The sequence below is a fragment of the Rattus norvegicus genome, chromosome 18 (assembly GCF_036323735.1).
Source record: "Rattus norvegicus strain BN/NHsdMcwi chromosome 18, GRCr8, whole genome shotgun sequence".
NCBI classification, from domain to species: domain Eukaryota; kingdom Metazoa; phylum Chordata; class Mammalia; order Rodentia; family Muridae; genus Rattus; species Rattus norvegicus.
Window position 1 is genome coordinate 12,733,833 of NC_086036.1, and position 13,788 is coordinate 12,747,620.

General features: G+C 45.6%; 1 protein-coding gene across 1 annotated transcript in view; it reads right to left on the bottom strand.

Moving 5' to 3' along the window:
* Garem1 (GRB2 associated regulator of MAPK1 subtype 1) overlaps positions 1-13,788 on the bottom strand; it is a 165,138-nt gene that overhangs the window by 38,751 nt on the left and 112,599 nt on the right. The window contains exon 3 of the mRNA NM_001427249.1: positions 2,966-3,096. Within this exon, the coding sequence (NP_001414178.1) occupies positions 2,966-3,096 (131 nt within the window). The remainder of the gene's footprint in view (positions 1-2,965; positions 3,097-13,788) is intronic.

The following is a 13,788-nucleotide window of genomic DNA, read 5'->3' on the forward strand; positions in this document are numbered from 1 at the left end:
TATTGGCCTAATTTATGGCATTCTTTTTTCTATCTTCACGTGTGTGTATGTGAAAACATACATATGTGCACATACAAGCATACATATGTGCATGTGGAAGCCTGAATCTGATGTCAAGAATCGTCTGTGACCATTCTTCTACCTGTTCACTGAGCCAGGAACTCTCAGTCAAGCCCAGATCTCACTGATATGGCTAGTCTTGCTAATCAGCTTGCCAGGGATCAGCTGTCTCTCTGCTTCTGAGGTGGAATCACAGCTGGACTACTACACCCACCCGCATTTATGGAGGTTCTAGGGATCTGAACTCTGGCAAGTGCTGTAGCCACTGAGCCATCTCCCAGGATCTGTGCCATTTTGAATTGGAAAATAAGTTTTTTCTCTGTAGGTGAAATTTCTCTGTAGGTTTAAATTTATAGAAAAACAACCTTCCACCTCAAGATCTGTGTCTTGGAAAACACTTTGTCTAAGCCTAGATAGTGCTAGTTTCCTTTTCTTCTTCCTCCAGGGGATTTAAGACCCAAACATGGCTTTTTTTTTTTAACCTCCAAAGTTGCTGATAACACCAATATCATTTTTACTTTCAGTTAAAGACCGTGATTCCCAGCACTGAAGTTCAGCGAACACTCTTGCACTCTGTCTGTCCCCAGTTCATTCACTTAGAGTGCATTCGCTGAGCGCACAGAGTTCTGGGTATGTCATACAAATTTCCCAAGCTCTCTCTGTCGAGGTTTCTTTGAAGGAAAGTGAATATTTTAATGACTGATGCAAACTGGATGTGATGACTCTTACAGTCTGTAAGTAACTCTGTCATCAAATATTGACGCTTGCACGGCATGGAGCTCGAGCCAAATCCACTTCTCTCTGGGTGCTCTAAGCTCACGTTTCATACGCTAACCTGCGGCCTCAGACTTGTAAGCAGCATCTCTGTCACACACAGATTATTATTGGCTTTTGTTGCTTTGTATGTTTATGTAAGCTCATGTGAGTGTGTGTGTGTGTGTGTGTGTGTGTGTGTGTGTGTTTGTGCGTGTGCATGTGAGAGGTCAATGCTGATTACCTTCCTCTACCATTCTCAACCTTATACTTTTGAGCCAGGATCTCTCAGTGGACCTGGAAGTCACCCATTGGCTGGGTTGGCTGCCCAGCAAGGCCTGAGATCCTCCCGCCAGCCTCTCATCCAGCATGACTGGCATGGATGGGTCCTGCCTAGCTTTTGTACTGATGCTGGGGGTCAGCTCAGGTCCTCCTGCTTATACAGCAAGCGTATTTCTGATGTAGCCAACTCCCCAGTCTGTATCTAGTGAAAGGCGTCTAGACGACATCTTTGAGAAGTCTGTGCATGAAGCAGGGCACGGTGGTGCATGCCTTGAATCCCAGGCAGGTGGACCTCTGTGAGTCTGAGGCTGCTTGAACTACACAGCGAGTTCCAGGCTAACTGGGACTACACAGTAAGACCCTGCCTCAAAACATTTTACATGCAAACATGCGATCAAAACCAGAATGTTAACTTAAAAGCCATAAGACATTTTTATGCCTGATTTGTCACCACTTAGGAGATAAAATACTTTTAGAAAGGAATCTAAAAGTATTAGCTTGGCTTTCTTTTTTCATTTAGCTAATTTTAAATAGAAGTTTCAAGGGGAAAGGTAAGGCTTGTTAAAACACTCAGGAAGCCCAGCTCAGCTTCCTGGGACAGTTGAGTGGCAGCAGTCAGCTGGTGAGCTCAGAGCCCCAATTTTCTCTCCAACTCCTCAAAACTTCAGAAACGAATCAAGCAACACCCCCTCCCCTGATTTAATATTCTGTGAGTTAATGAATCTTAGTAAGTTTAAAAACAGAGAATATGCTCTCATGAACGTGGGAATGAAGGCTTGCTCTCTTGATCCCTTATACACTGGGACACTGGGGGAATTAAAAACAATCCAAACTTTCATATAGAAGTAAAGCATAGTCAGGAGAAGGTTTTATACACTACAGAGTCTCACTAACTCTAACAGTGAAACTGCAGGAAGCAGACCACAGTGGATGCCTTTCAGAAGTGGGGACAAATGGCGTGCCCTAGCTGTCTTCACGGGCTGTCCGGCTGGGAGTTACCTGGTCTGCACTTCCTGAGGGTGTGGCTAGGGACTCACCCACAGAGACACCATTGCTGTCTTGAGCCAACAATCTGTGTAGTGTGCAGTTCAGAGAGAATGTATTTCTAAGAATCAGGTACGCTGACTCCTGACTTTTGGCCTGTTCGTAGAATCTGACTTAATTGGACTTCCTGTGTAAAAGAGGGTAAACAGGAAGTCCTTTCAACGTGGACACTTCATAAGTGTGGTGTGAGTGTGGGTGTTGATAACAAAATGGAGCAGCCGTGTGCACAGTCCAACTGGATCCCATGAGCAATGACCCTGCTGCTCCCCTAGCGGGTCTGGCCAGGGGAGGAGGCTCACATATGGACACATATTGATTCCAAACATGACAGGATAAGAATCAGGTAGGGGACAAGACACTGGCCTTGCCTGGGAGGGACTTTATAGATTGCATTAACTGAAGCTAACCCGTGGGCGGGGATCCAGACTGAATAAAAAGAAGAAAGTGCTCTGAGCAGTGGGTCATGGCTCTCGAAGCCTCCTGAATGTGATGTAATGAGGCTGGCTGCCTTGGGACTCGATGGGACTGTCCCCTGGAACTGTGAGAGAAATCAACCCCTTTCCTTAAATGGTTTTTTGTTAGTATTTGTATCAGCCATGAGGAAAAACAAATAACACAGGAATCTTATTTCTGAAATTAACAGTTTCAAGTTCTGATAAAGATCATGGTAATCAGTAACGTGTTACTAGGACTCAGGTCGGCTCTCCCACCTACAGTGTGTCACACGCTAAGGGGACGGGTGGAACGTTCCTAGGGGGCACCGTGTGTACACTTAGTGTTTTGTGCACCGGGATGTCTCGGTCAATATCTGATCCTTCAGAGCTACCTTCACGTTGAATGTGATTTCCTCCATGACGTAGACACGCTCAGGAAACGCTTTGGCCACTTCCTCCACGCTGGTGAAATACTGCACCGGCTCCTTTATATCCCGGTCTTGTTCCAGCAGCTTGAATTGTCCTAAAACACACGGGAAGCAGAAGAGATGTGAGGTGCTTAGGCTGGACAGCTGTCACCGTGGTGACATCGTCCTCCTCCGTGCCAGCTTGTCTCCGTTGTGGATTGCTGCTCACCAGAGTGTCAAAAAGGACGATCACCTGAAGGTTCTATTCAACAAGGATCCAGACAAGTTTTGAAATTGAGTGTGAAAATGGAAACAGACTGCATTATGTCTTTTTCTGCTCAGATTCAGAGCTTACTATCAGGGCCTGCGTGACATTAGGCCTCCAAGGGAAGGAGGAAACAGTTGCTTGTTTTAGCAGGACATTTTCTGTTTTAGTTATAACAACACACCCATTACTTTCTAAAGCTAAGGTCCTGTACTGTGGCAAAACTAACTTTTTGAAGTTAGTATTTTAAGTAGATAGAACCGGGGTAGCGTGATGCTCAGAGATATCTGAGGAGGAGCCGCTCCGGACGAGCCATGGGCAGCCCACCTTCCACTGCAGCAGAGGCAGCTGTGTGAGCTGGACTTGGCTCTCTTCCTGACTCAAGTTCTCCAGCCGAAGGTAGAGAAAAGCTATCAGTTAGAACAGGGTTGAAAGAGGAAGTGCCGGAGGTTAAAGAGGATTTTCCGGTGGTCATAGAGAACTATGATGCGATGTGACTGCTGAGAGACATTAAGTCACCACTGGACATGCCCAGCTGAGAATTAAAACTGAAGCCAGAGAGTGCACAGGGCCTGGAGTGAAGTAGGAAGAGACTTAGATTTAGATTCTGCCATGGCTGTGAAGTCACCAGTGAGTATGGGAGTGAGGCAGGAGGAAAGTGAGGCAGATAGTGTATGTGCAAAGGAACGAACCTAGGCCTGTTCTTGGACCTTTTGCTTAGAAAAGGTACCAAAGATCTTGGGTGGGAAGGCAGAGAGACAGTGGAGATGTAGTGACACCCATGTTTCTGATGGGGATGAAGTAGTCACTCTGGAAAGAACTGGTTCACAAGCCACAGAGGAGAGTGGCCCTGACCTACTTAAAAAGCATCACCCGGGTGCTCTATGCACGCTCAAAAGGAGCCAGCGCAGCCAAGGACGAGATTAGAAAACACCTGAGCATGTCCTCCCAGCTGAGGCAGGACAGCCTCTCTGTGTTGGGGACACGAGTGAGGCCAGAGCACTTGCCAATGGGAGTTAAAGTTTACGTTTACCTGACTGCGACAACAGAACATCCGACAGAGACTTCAGATATATGCCAATATTCCCAACTACCTGTAATGGTATATATTTTGTAATGTTTTATAAGAAGTCACAGATTTGGAAGCCGAATGTGAATCAAGCTATCAGGAAACAGTGTGAGGAAAACCTGCAAATGTCCTCTGCTCGGGTCTACCATTAGAGTTTACTAGAATCTGTAACGGTGTTTTGGAAAGTCTTTTGTAAGGTGAGGTGGGACCTGTACATAGCTCAAACATGCACTAAGTGGCTAGCAGCTGCTCAGACTGAGTTATGTACATTTTTCTAGCAGCCACACTAATAAAAGGCAAAAAGAAAAGGTGAAATCAGTTTTAGCAGCAGATTTAAGTGTAGACTGAAAAAAAAAACCCCACAAAGTTATTTCATGTTCATTTTGTATATAAGTGGGGTGTGTGTGTGTGTGTGTGTGTGTGTGTGTGTGTGTGTGTGTGTCTCCTTGGTGTGTTCAGGTACCATCCACCTTGTTTGAGACAGGATCTATTACTGCGACCTGGGGTTCACCAAGAGGTTGGCTGCTGGCCAGCAAGCCTCCACCTCAGCTTCTCAGCACTCGGCTTACAAGCATGCGCCATTTTATCCACTGTTCCTGTGCGGGTTCTAGGGACTGAATTCAGGGCCTCCAAGCACTTCACCAACTGAGTCATCTCTCTAGCCACTGCATTAAACCTCATATCCAATGCATGTTTTATATCTTGACACAGCAGACTATTTGGATCATGAATTAAGGAGGTTTACAACAGTTCCTTCCTTCCTTCCTTCCTTCCTTCCTCCCCCCCTTCCCCCAGCCTACTTGCCATGATACCTAATATTGTGTCTTTGGTAAGGGCTGTGTATGCTTTTCCAGGAATTAAACCCAGGGCCTCCCGTATGCTAGACAAGCGCTCTACAGTACAATGCTATTCTCAGTCCTGTTCCTCCTTCCGTATGGCTCTGGGAACTGAATATAGACGAGAGATAAACAAATACAGCAACAGCTAAATACAGCATAGCTCTTAACATCAGAATACACTACACATCAGAAAAAGATTATTTTCACCTTAGAATGCTTTTCAGATCACTCTGTAATACTTTGGTTTGCATATTTATTTGTGTATACAACTATTTATAGTTCCGCTATTTTCTAAAGGACTTCAAAATCTGAATTACTAAAACCTTACATATTCCTCCTTTTCTTCTTTGGTGTTATCTTTTGAGAAGGGTCTTCATGTGTAGCCTCGGTTGGCCCTGTGATCATTTTGCCTCTGTCGCCTGAGTGTATGGATCAAATGTCTTCTTCATGGGCTGAGTCACAGTATGTATGTAACTTTCTATTGCAGGGGTTGGCACACTTTTCTGTAAATATTTTAGGTTTCACTAGCTTAGTGGCTTTTGGTGACAAAGCAGCCACAGAGAAGAGATGCAGTGGACGAGAGCAGCTGGGATCCCATCAGACCATACTTACAAAAGTAGGTGGCAGGTCAAAGGTGGCCCTTGGGAACACAGTCTGCTGACGTCTGTCCTGTTGCACAAGTGTAGGAAGTACAGACCAGGACAGTCACAAAACAAGACATTAGATGTGAAAATGACCAGCTCTCTTAGTCTACATGACTGAACAGTCCCACTGAGGTCTCCTGGGAGATCCCGAAACCACATCCTACGCAGGCTCTCAGAATGGCAGTTTTCCCTTGAAATGGCTATCTAAAACCAACGTCCGTGAGCTGCCAAGTGGGCTTGTTGGGGTGATGATGGAAGTAAGCAGCCACAGGCTCACCCCCGCTTCTGCCAGGGCTTTACAAGGCCAGAGTCCGGCCTCTCCTTTTTATGAATGGTATGATGGCCTCTGCCTAGCTGACCTGACACACTCTGGGGAAGATGCTAAGCCATGTCACTGCTCCATCCTCTGTGACTCTGTGGCCTGAGAATGGGATCCTGTTGAAGCCCAACCTTGCAGACTGGCTACGTTAAGAGCCGGTCTCCTGCCAAAAGTAAAATCATTTTTTACAACACATATTCCCACGACCCCCACCCAGGGGAACTAATTCTCTAACAGACCATTTCATGAATAACACAGTCTTTTGTGCCACCAAATAAAAACATGTGGAGGCCGTGGAAACATCTGTTCCGAGATGTTACTGTCAAGCCCATTCTTAGAGACAGAGGAAGCTGCACTGTCTTTCAACAGCTTTGATGATCTCATAAAATGTCTCCATTGTGAGACCTGGTCCATCTGTGACTCCCAGAAACTAATCCAACACCAAGGACACGCTCATTGACAAGAGTTTAAATGATTCTAACATGGCGTTTAGAAACAAAGACTCAAGCTTTTTTCCCATGTGTTGTTTCTAAAACTCTATTTCCTAATTAACATGTTGACTAGGAGTTAAGTGTCATTTAGAGAAGTCATTTTTTCCCATCCCCCAGGCAGACAGAGTGGATGGACTTCACAATGTATATTATATTAGGCATAACCAAGAGGCCCCAAGTCTTCCCCTCGACATCCAAGTTCTAGCACCCTCATACACCATGGGGCTATCCTATAACAACTGTCCTTCCCTTACAGGGGAAGGCTGTGCCAGACATGTAAAAGAGAAGCAAAACTTGTTCCTTACAGGGAGGGAGCAACAGTGCAAGCTGAAGCAGGGAGCGAGAAGGAGCACAGTGCTAGTCTAACTTGCCACTGGCTGGAAGTTATAGGGCAGCTATTAGTCAGAATTCATTCTATGACCAGTGAGGACCAGACTCCATGGGTCCCATCACTGTGGCAGTGAGCATGGCCAGGGATAAATATTTTATTTTTACAGCACTTTTTAAAAACTGCTTGTCATCCTTTAGGGACAGAGCTACATGCAATGTATATAAAAACAAACAAACAAACAAAAAACAAAAAACAAGGTAAGACCAGAGGCTTGGCGTACCCATCATGGGACCGTAACTCACATGACCAACATCCTACTATGTCCCCGCCCCACTGTGGGGCGTGTTAAAGAGCAGAAACCATCGCAGGAGGACAGCACAGAGAAGAGTGGAGGAGCACCAGGAATACACTGGGAGGCAAGCACAGTCCAAGAAGACTCGGGCCACTCAAGGCTAAGCACAGAAACCCTGACCATGTACAGCACTAGGAAGGGGCAGGTCTGTGTCCTTCAGTGAAGGCCGCCACACTGGCATAGAGCAGCAGGTACCTTTGAAACAGAATGGGCCAGCTTTGCTTTTCTCACGTCTTTCAGAGACAAATTGCCAGCGTTAAGTTGGATAGCCTTGAGACCACTGTGCAGAAATGCTTTTTAGTCGGTTAACTGACTCATTTTGAGACAAGATCTCAGACATACTAGACTGGTTACCTATTTGTTATATAGAAGATGACCTTGGGCTCTTGCTCTTCCTGCCTCTGCCTCCCAGATCCTGGGATTCAGGAATAAAAATACAACTAGATCAGCAATGTCTTTTTTTTTTTTTTTTTTTTTTAAGCAATGTCTTTTAAATGGTTCAAATATCCAAACCTTTGAACCACCGGGCCATTTCCCCAGGTGAAGAAATAAGCCATTGAATGACTGAAGCAATACGCCAAAGCCACTTTCCAATAAACAAATGCGGCTGTGCAGGAATCTGTACTCAGAGTTCAGCTCCCCTCGTGGAGGACTCCTGTTTTACCTGCATGGGGATGCAGGTTAGAGTCTTCCTAGGCTGGACTGAGGAGCAGGACTGCCAGGAGAGATATGTGCCCGTTACTGTCACCGCCACGACTACCTGTTTCCATGCATGTGTCTGCTTCTACCGATGATGATGAAAGTGCATTTACTCACATCCTTCACCCAGAGTGCCTGACACAGCTCAGCCATGTGCCCAATGCCACTGCTCCCCAACACTGACAGCACCCACACAATTCTGCACTGTGTACGAGCTGCCTCATTCTTTAGAAGAGCTGCACAGAACCTGACTCCAACATATGCCATCACCAACAGCTTCCTCCTGACGGGCATCAGGCTTATTCCAGAATTTTGTAGCCACAGTGATGTCATCTCGTACTGCAGGTTCTGAGTGTTCAGTCCAAGTACACTGGTGGGAACAAGCCTAAAGAGAACTTGCTGGGCCAAAGGGCAAGTGTATTTTAATTCTTCTCCCTGTCAAAGTGCAAATTTGTGCCCACTCACACTTCCACCAACCTCATGTTTTGCCTAGCAGTTTATTGGCAAACCTTTAAAACTCGTCAATTAACTCTCTCACTGAGATTTTAACTGTACTTTTATTACAAAAGATAACACAATTATTTTCAAAGTAATTACTATTTCATGTCTTAGAGATTTAAAAATTAATTTTCTTATTACCAATTTAGAACTTCGTGTTAATTTTAAACATAATTTTAAAAACAAAAATGGTCTAGGGAGTTAGCTCAGGCTATGAAATGCTTGCTGCTCAAGCATGAAGAGCTAGCCTATACCCCAGAGTCTATATAAATGAGCAGTGTATCAGTGTGTGCCTCTAATGGCTATGCTGTGGAAGGACAGGCAGGAGCGCCCTGTCTCACTGACCATCCAGTCTAGGTGAACCAGAAAGCTCCAGAGGTACTGTGAGACCTTGTCTTTACAGTAAGGTAGAGGGATTGAGGGAGACACTCGGTATTGACCTTTGGCCTCCATATTCATGTTCCTGTACCTGTACATATAGACACACTCAAACATGGATATAAGCATGCATACACACACAGACACACACAAACACACACATATACAGATACACACACACACACAAGCTTGAAACGTTACAGCCATGTACTCTGTACTCTGACTTGGATTTTCGGTATTAGGTCTAGTTAGTTCCTAAGACTGCGGTTTGGAATTAAGAAGACAAAGATCCTTACAGTCAAAGAAGAGGACGGGTCTCAATACAAAGGCCCACATCACTGCCAAGAACAGGAACAAAAACGGTGCAGAGAGAAATCCCTAGTCAGAAAACAACCATCCCACAAGAAGACATGAGGCAAAAATAGATTGTTGTAAATAATTTGTGCACATTTCTTCTTACGCTTCTTCCATTGGGCCTTATATAAAACAAGTTAGGCAAACACTTTCCTCCATGATTCTCCATCTTTGAATGAACCTAGATCTACTTGGATTTAAAGATGCATAATTACAGCATAATTCCAGGATGGATGTTTCAAAGAATCAGGCTAGCCTATACTCTGAAAAGGACTTCCCTAGTTTTTTTTTTTTTTAAAGAAAAATTGTATTTTTCATAGTATGTCATTTAGTCTTTTGTTTCTTCAGAATTACTAGAAAATGTCTAAGGAAAATATTCCATTAAAAGGTTGGAGCTAACATGATCTTATAGTTGAACGTGGTTCCCCTTCATAAGGGGAATCTCAGCTCTTCCTTCCTCCTGTACTGACTTCCGGTTCCCTCTAACTCTCATGTTATCTCCTGGAATCTTTCTGTCCTCAGCGCTCACCGAATCTGTTCGGCTTCCTATATCATTCTGTAAGGATACTCAGGCGTCCAGTGTTAACCTCACCTCCATCCTTCCCCTTCCGTCATTACATTTCACACCTCACATGCACTCCAACCTAAACCCATATCCTATGACGACAGAACTAAGGTAGCAGCTCCCTAGTCTCTCAATGCCTTTCAGGTTCTGACTCTACTCTGAAGGTCACCGTGTGCTGGTGCTAACACAGACAGAGTTAGAGAATCACACCCAGAGAGCGGCTCCTTAGGAGATCCCATCAGCTTTGGGAAGACAAAAGGGAGAGGAGAAGGCCCAGCTTCTGCCTCAGAACAATCTCAGGACACTTCCTTACAGCCAGCCGGGGCAGACATCCTCTTCAACAGCCCAGGGACAGGCGGGGTTATTAGACAATGAACTGGCAGGGACCTGGAGCCTGTAGAGATTAAAGAATTTGCTTTGGTCTGGGCGAGTTGGGAGTAAATCCGGGATTGTAGCTGTGTTCTGACCCAAATCGGCTGTGGCTAACAATGCACAACGTGCAGCTCCCGAGGATGAGAGCGGTGGGCTGAGGTGGGCCTCACCTCCTCGGTAAGAATATAAAGAAAGCTGATGGGGGGGGGGGGGTCGTTACCATTCATTTAGTCAATGAATTATCTTTGATAAAATTTGAAAGTCTACTCGGATTGTCTCAGTTAGTCCCCACAGTGACCTGAAGTTGGGTAAAGGATTAGGCCGTGCTTCATGTAAGGACGCTATAGGCAGCTGAAGCGCGGAAGGTCCACGGTGTGACTAGGATGACCCCTTTCTGGGAAAGCAGAGCCCAGCCACCCATTTATAATGTCTGGCACAGTAGCTGGTGCAGCCTGAAGGGAGCAGCTGCTTCTGCTGAGAAGCTAAAACATATATTAAAAAAGTAGGTTCCGATAGGTCAAAGTGAGCTTCACTTGAGTTGGGTTCTTAAAAGAAGAGAAATATAACAAAACGACCTATTGTCTACATAAAAGTCAAGAGTACCCAATATAAAGCACTTTTCGTTAATTTTAGTTGCACTGTATGAAACGTGAAGGGGAAACAAAGGTCATCAGAACATTAGGAGAAGAGACTGGGAGAAAGAGAGAGTCAGAGAATGAAAACAGGCCACAAAAACCAACACCGGAAAAACATAGTACATACAAATACACACATTTCTACCCAGGCGAAGGGACAGAACACCACACAAGCACAGACAGACAGACGTAGGTGTGTACCACACAGCTACACTGTCACTTTACACTGACAGTCTCGGAGTCTGTATGACACATGCTTTCCCTCCACGCCTTAGGAAAGTGTTTAAAAAGGAGGCAGACAGCCAGCGTCATGGCTGGAGAGCAAGGGTGGTAAGGAACACAGGGACTTCAGTATTCCACAGTTTTTATCCCAATTGAAACTCGAGCCCACTCTTGGCTTCTTGCTCGCTCTCTCTTCCCCGGCCAACAGTGAACTCCCACACACCGGTGGGACCACAGAGGAGAGGCAGTGAGACAAGCAGCTGCCCATGCTATGGTTCTCATTAGGGAAAGCATACCCCGGTTACAGAGGATCCAGCTTTCAAACTCTGTGCCAAAACTGGAATGATTAAAACTCCATGTACAGACCCATGACGAGTCTCAAAAACACACGGCACGGAAGACTCTTCATGGGCTCAGTCCAGTCAGTTATGGCAATAACAAAGTAAAACCATATTGTACAGGCCCTGTGTTGCATTTCTGGAGAGAGAGGATACATCTCCACCACACTCCTTAGGTAGGAGTAGTAACACGCTCTAGCTCTCAGCAGACATGGAAGAACATTCAATCCATGCTGCTGTGTGAGAGATGCCCATATGAAAAGGTACGTGGTACAGGACATTCTGAAAAGGCCATACTATACACGGGGTATGACGATCTGTGGTGACACGGGTGGGGAAGGGAATGCAGGGCCAGACAGTGAAGCACTCTGCACGACAGGATGGTGATACTGGTCAGTACGGTTTGCCCAAGGACAGAGGGTATCCACCACCAAGAGAAACCTAAAGCGAACCGTGGCCTTCGGATGATGGTGTGCCAAGCAGGTTCATCAATCAGGACAAACACTCCGTCGTGGTGTGGGATGCTGATAACAGGGAGGGTATGTACACGTCAGGGTAGGGGAGTTCGGGAAATCTCCCCCAATTGTTCTATAAAAAAATCCCGTCAAGGCAGGTCCTTCAAGTGCTTCCTTTGCTAAGGCAGAGATAAGGAAGGTCACCATCAGTCAGGCATGTTCTAGTCTCTTGGCTCAGCCAGAGTTGGCTTCTGGCTATTACTCTGACTACCCCTCTCTGCACAGCAGAGTCTGTGGACTTCTGGAGTCAAATCGGGGCCTCTTCTCCCACAGCGGGATTCTAGTTAAGCCATGACTTTATAGACATGTTTGCTCCCTAATTCCATAACACAGGTCAGAAATACTGATGTTAGACTGTCCTATAGACAGAGCTCAGCACAGTGACACGAGAGCTCAGCAAATGAATGCGTTCTTCAGTGCAGGGTCAAAGTGTGGGACGAAGGCACGTGTGTTATCAATGGAAACAGGAGTAATTATGCTGTTCTTGTAACCTTTCTTATGATACAAGAAAGGTCTTAGCTCTCCACATTATTCCTGGAGAAGTTCCGGTAGACTATAAGACATCAAAAGGTTCTGTGAATCTGACACAAAGAAATGACATGGTTGGCGGTTAGATGGAAAGAGGAGAGTTGAGGGAAAGAAACTTGGGAGGGATTTAGGGTGGCTCTCTGCTACCTTATTGGTTCTGGAAGTGACAGGGATTGGTGGAAACCATTCCAAGTGTAATCTGTTTGCTGACCAGCTGCCAATGAGATTCCCTGTTCACCTGGGGAAGAGCAATTCAAATCCAAGGGTCTCGTGCTTAAAATATGTTTGCCACCCAGTGACTGTGGTCCTACTCTGATTAAGAATCAGTCACAGCCATTGAACTGCCTGAGGATCCAGCTATACCTCTCTTGGGCATATTCGCACAAGATGCCCCAACATATAAAAAAGACACATGCTCCACTATGTTCATCGCAGCCTTATTTATAATAGCCAGAAGCTGGAAAGAACCCAGATGCCCTTCAACAGAGGAATGGATACAGAAAATGTGGTACATCTACACAATGGAATATTACTCAGCTATCAAAAACAATGACTTTATGAAAGTCAAATGGTCGGAACTGGAAAATATCATCCTGAGTGAGGTAACCCAATCACAGAAAAACACACATGGTATGCACTCATTGATAAGTGGCTATTAGCCCAAATGCTTGAATTACCCTAGATGCACAGAACACATGAAACTCAAGACGGATGACCAAAATGTGAATGCTTCACTCCTTCTTTAAAAGGGGAACAAGATTACCCTTGGCAGGGAATAGAGAGGCAAAGATTAAAACAGACACAGAAGGAACACCCATTCAGAGCCTGCCCCACATGTGGCCCATACATATACAGCTATCCAATTAGACAAGATGGATGAAGCAAAGAAGTGCAGGCTGACAGGAGCCGGATGTAGAACTCTACTGAGAGACACAGCCAGAATACAGCAAATACAGAGGCGAATGCCAGCAGTAAACCACTGAACTGAGAACAGGACCCCCGTTGAAGGAATCAGAGAAAGAACTGGAAGAGCTTGAAGGGGCTCGTGACCCCTTATGAACAACAATGCCAAGCAACCAGAGCTTCCAGGGACTAAGCCACTAAAGACTATACATGGACTGACCCTGGACTCTGACCTCATAGGTAGCAATGAATACCCTAGTAAGATCACCAGTTGAAGGGGAAGCCCTGGGTCCTGCTAAGACTGAACACCTAGTGGACGTGATTGTTGGGGGGAGGGTGGTAATGGGGAGAGGATGGGGAGGGGAAGCCGATATAGAAGGGGAGGGGACGGGGTTAGGGGGATGTTGGCCTGGAAACGGGGAAAGGGAATAACATTCGAAATGTAAATAAGAAATACTCAAGTTAATAAAAAAAAAAAAGTAGAAAGCAAA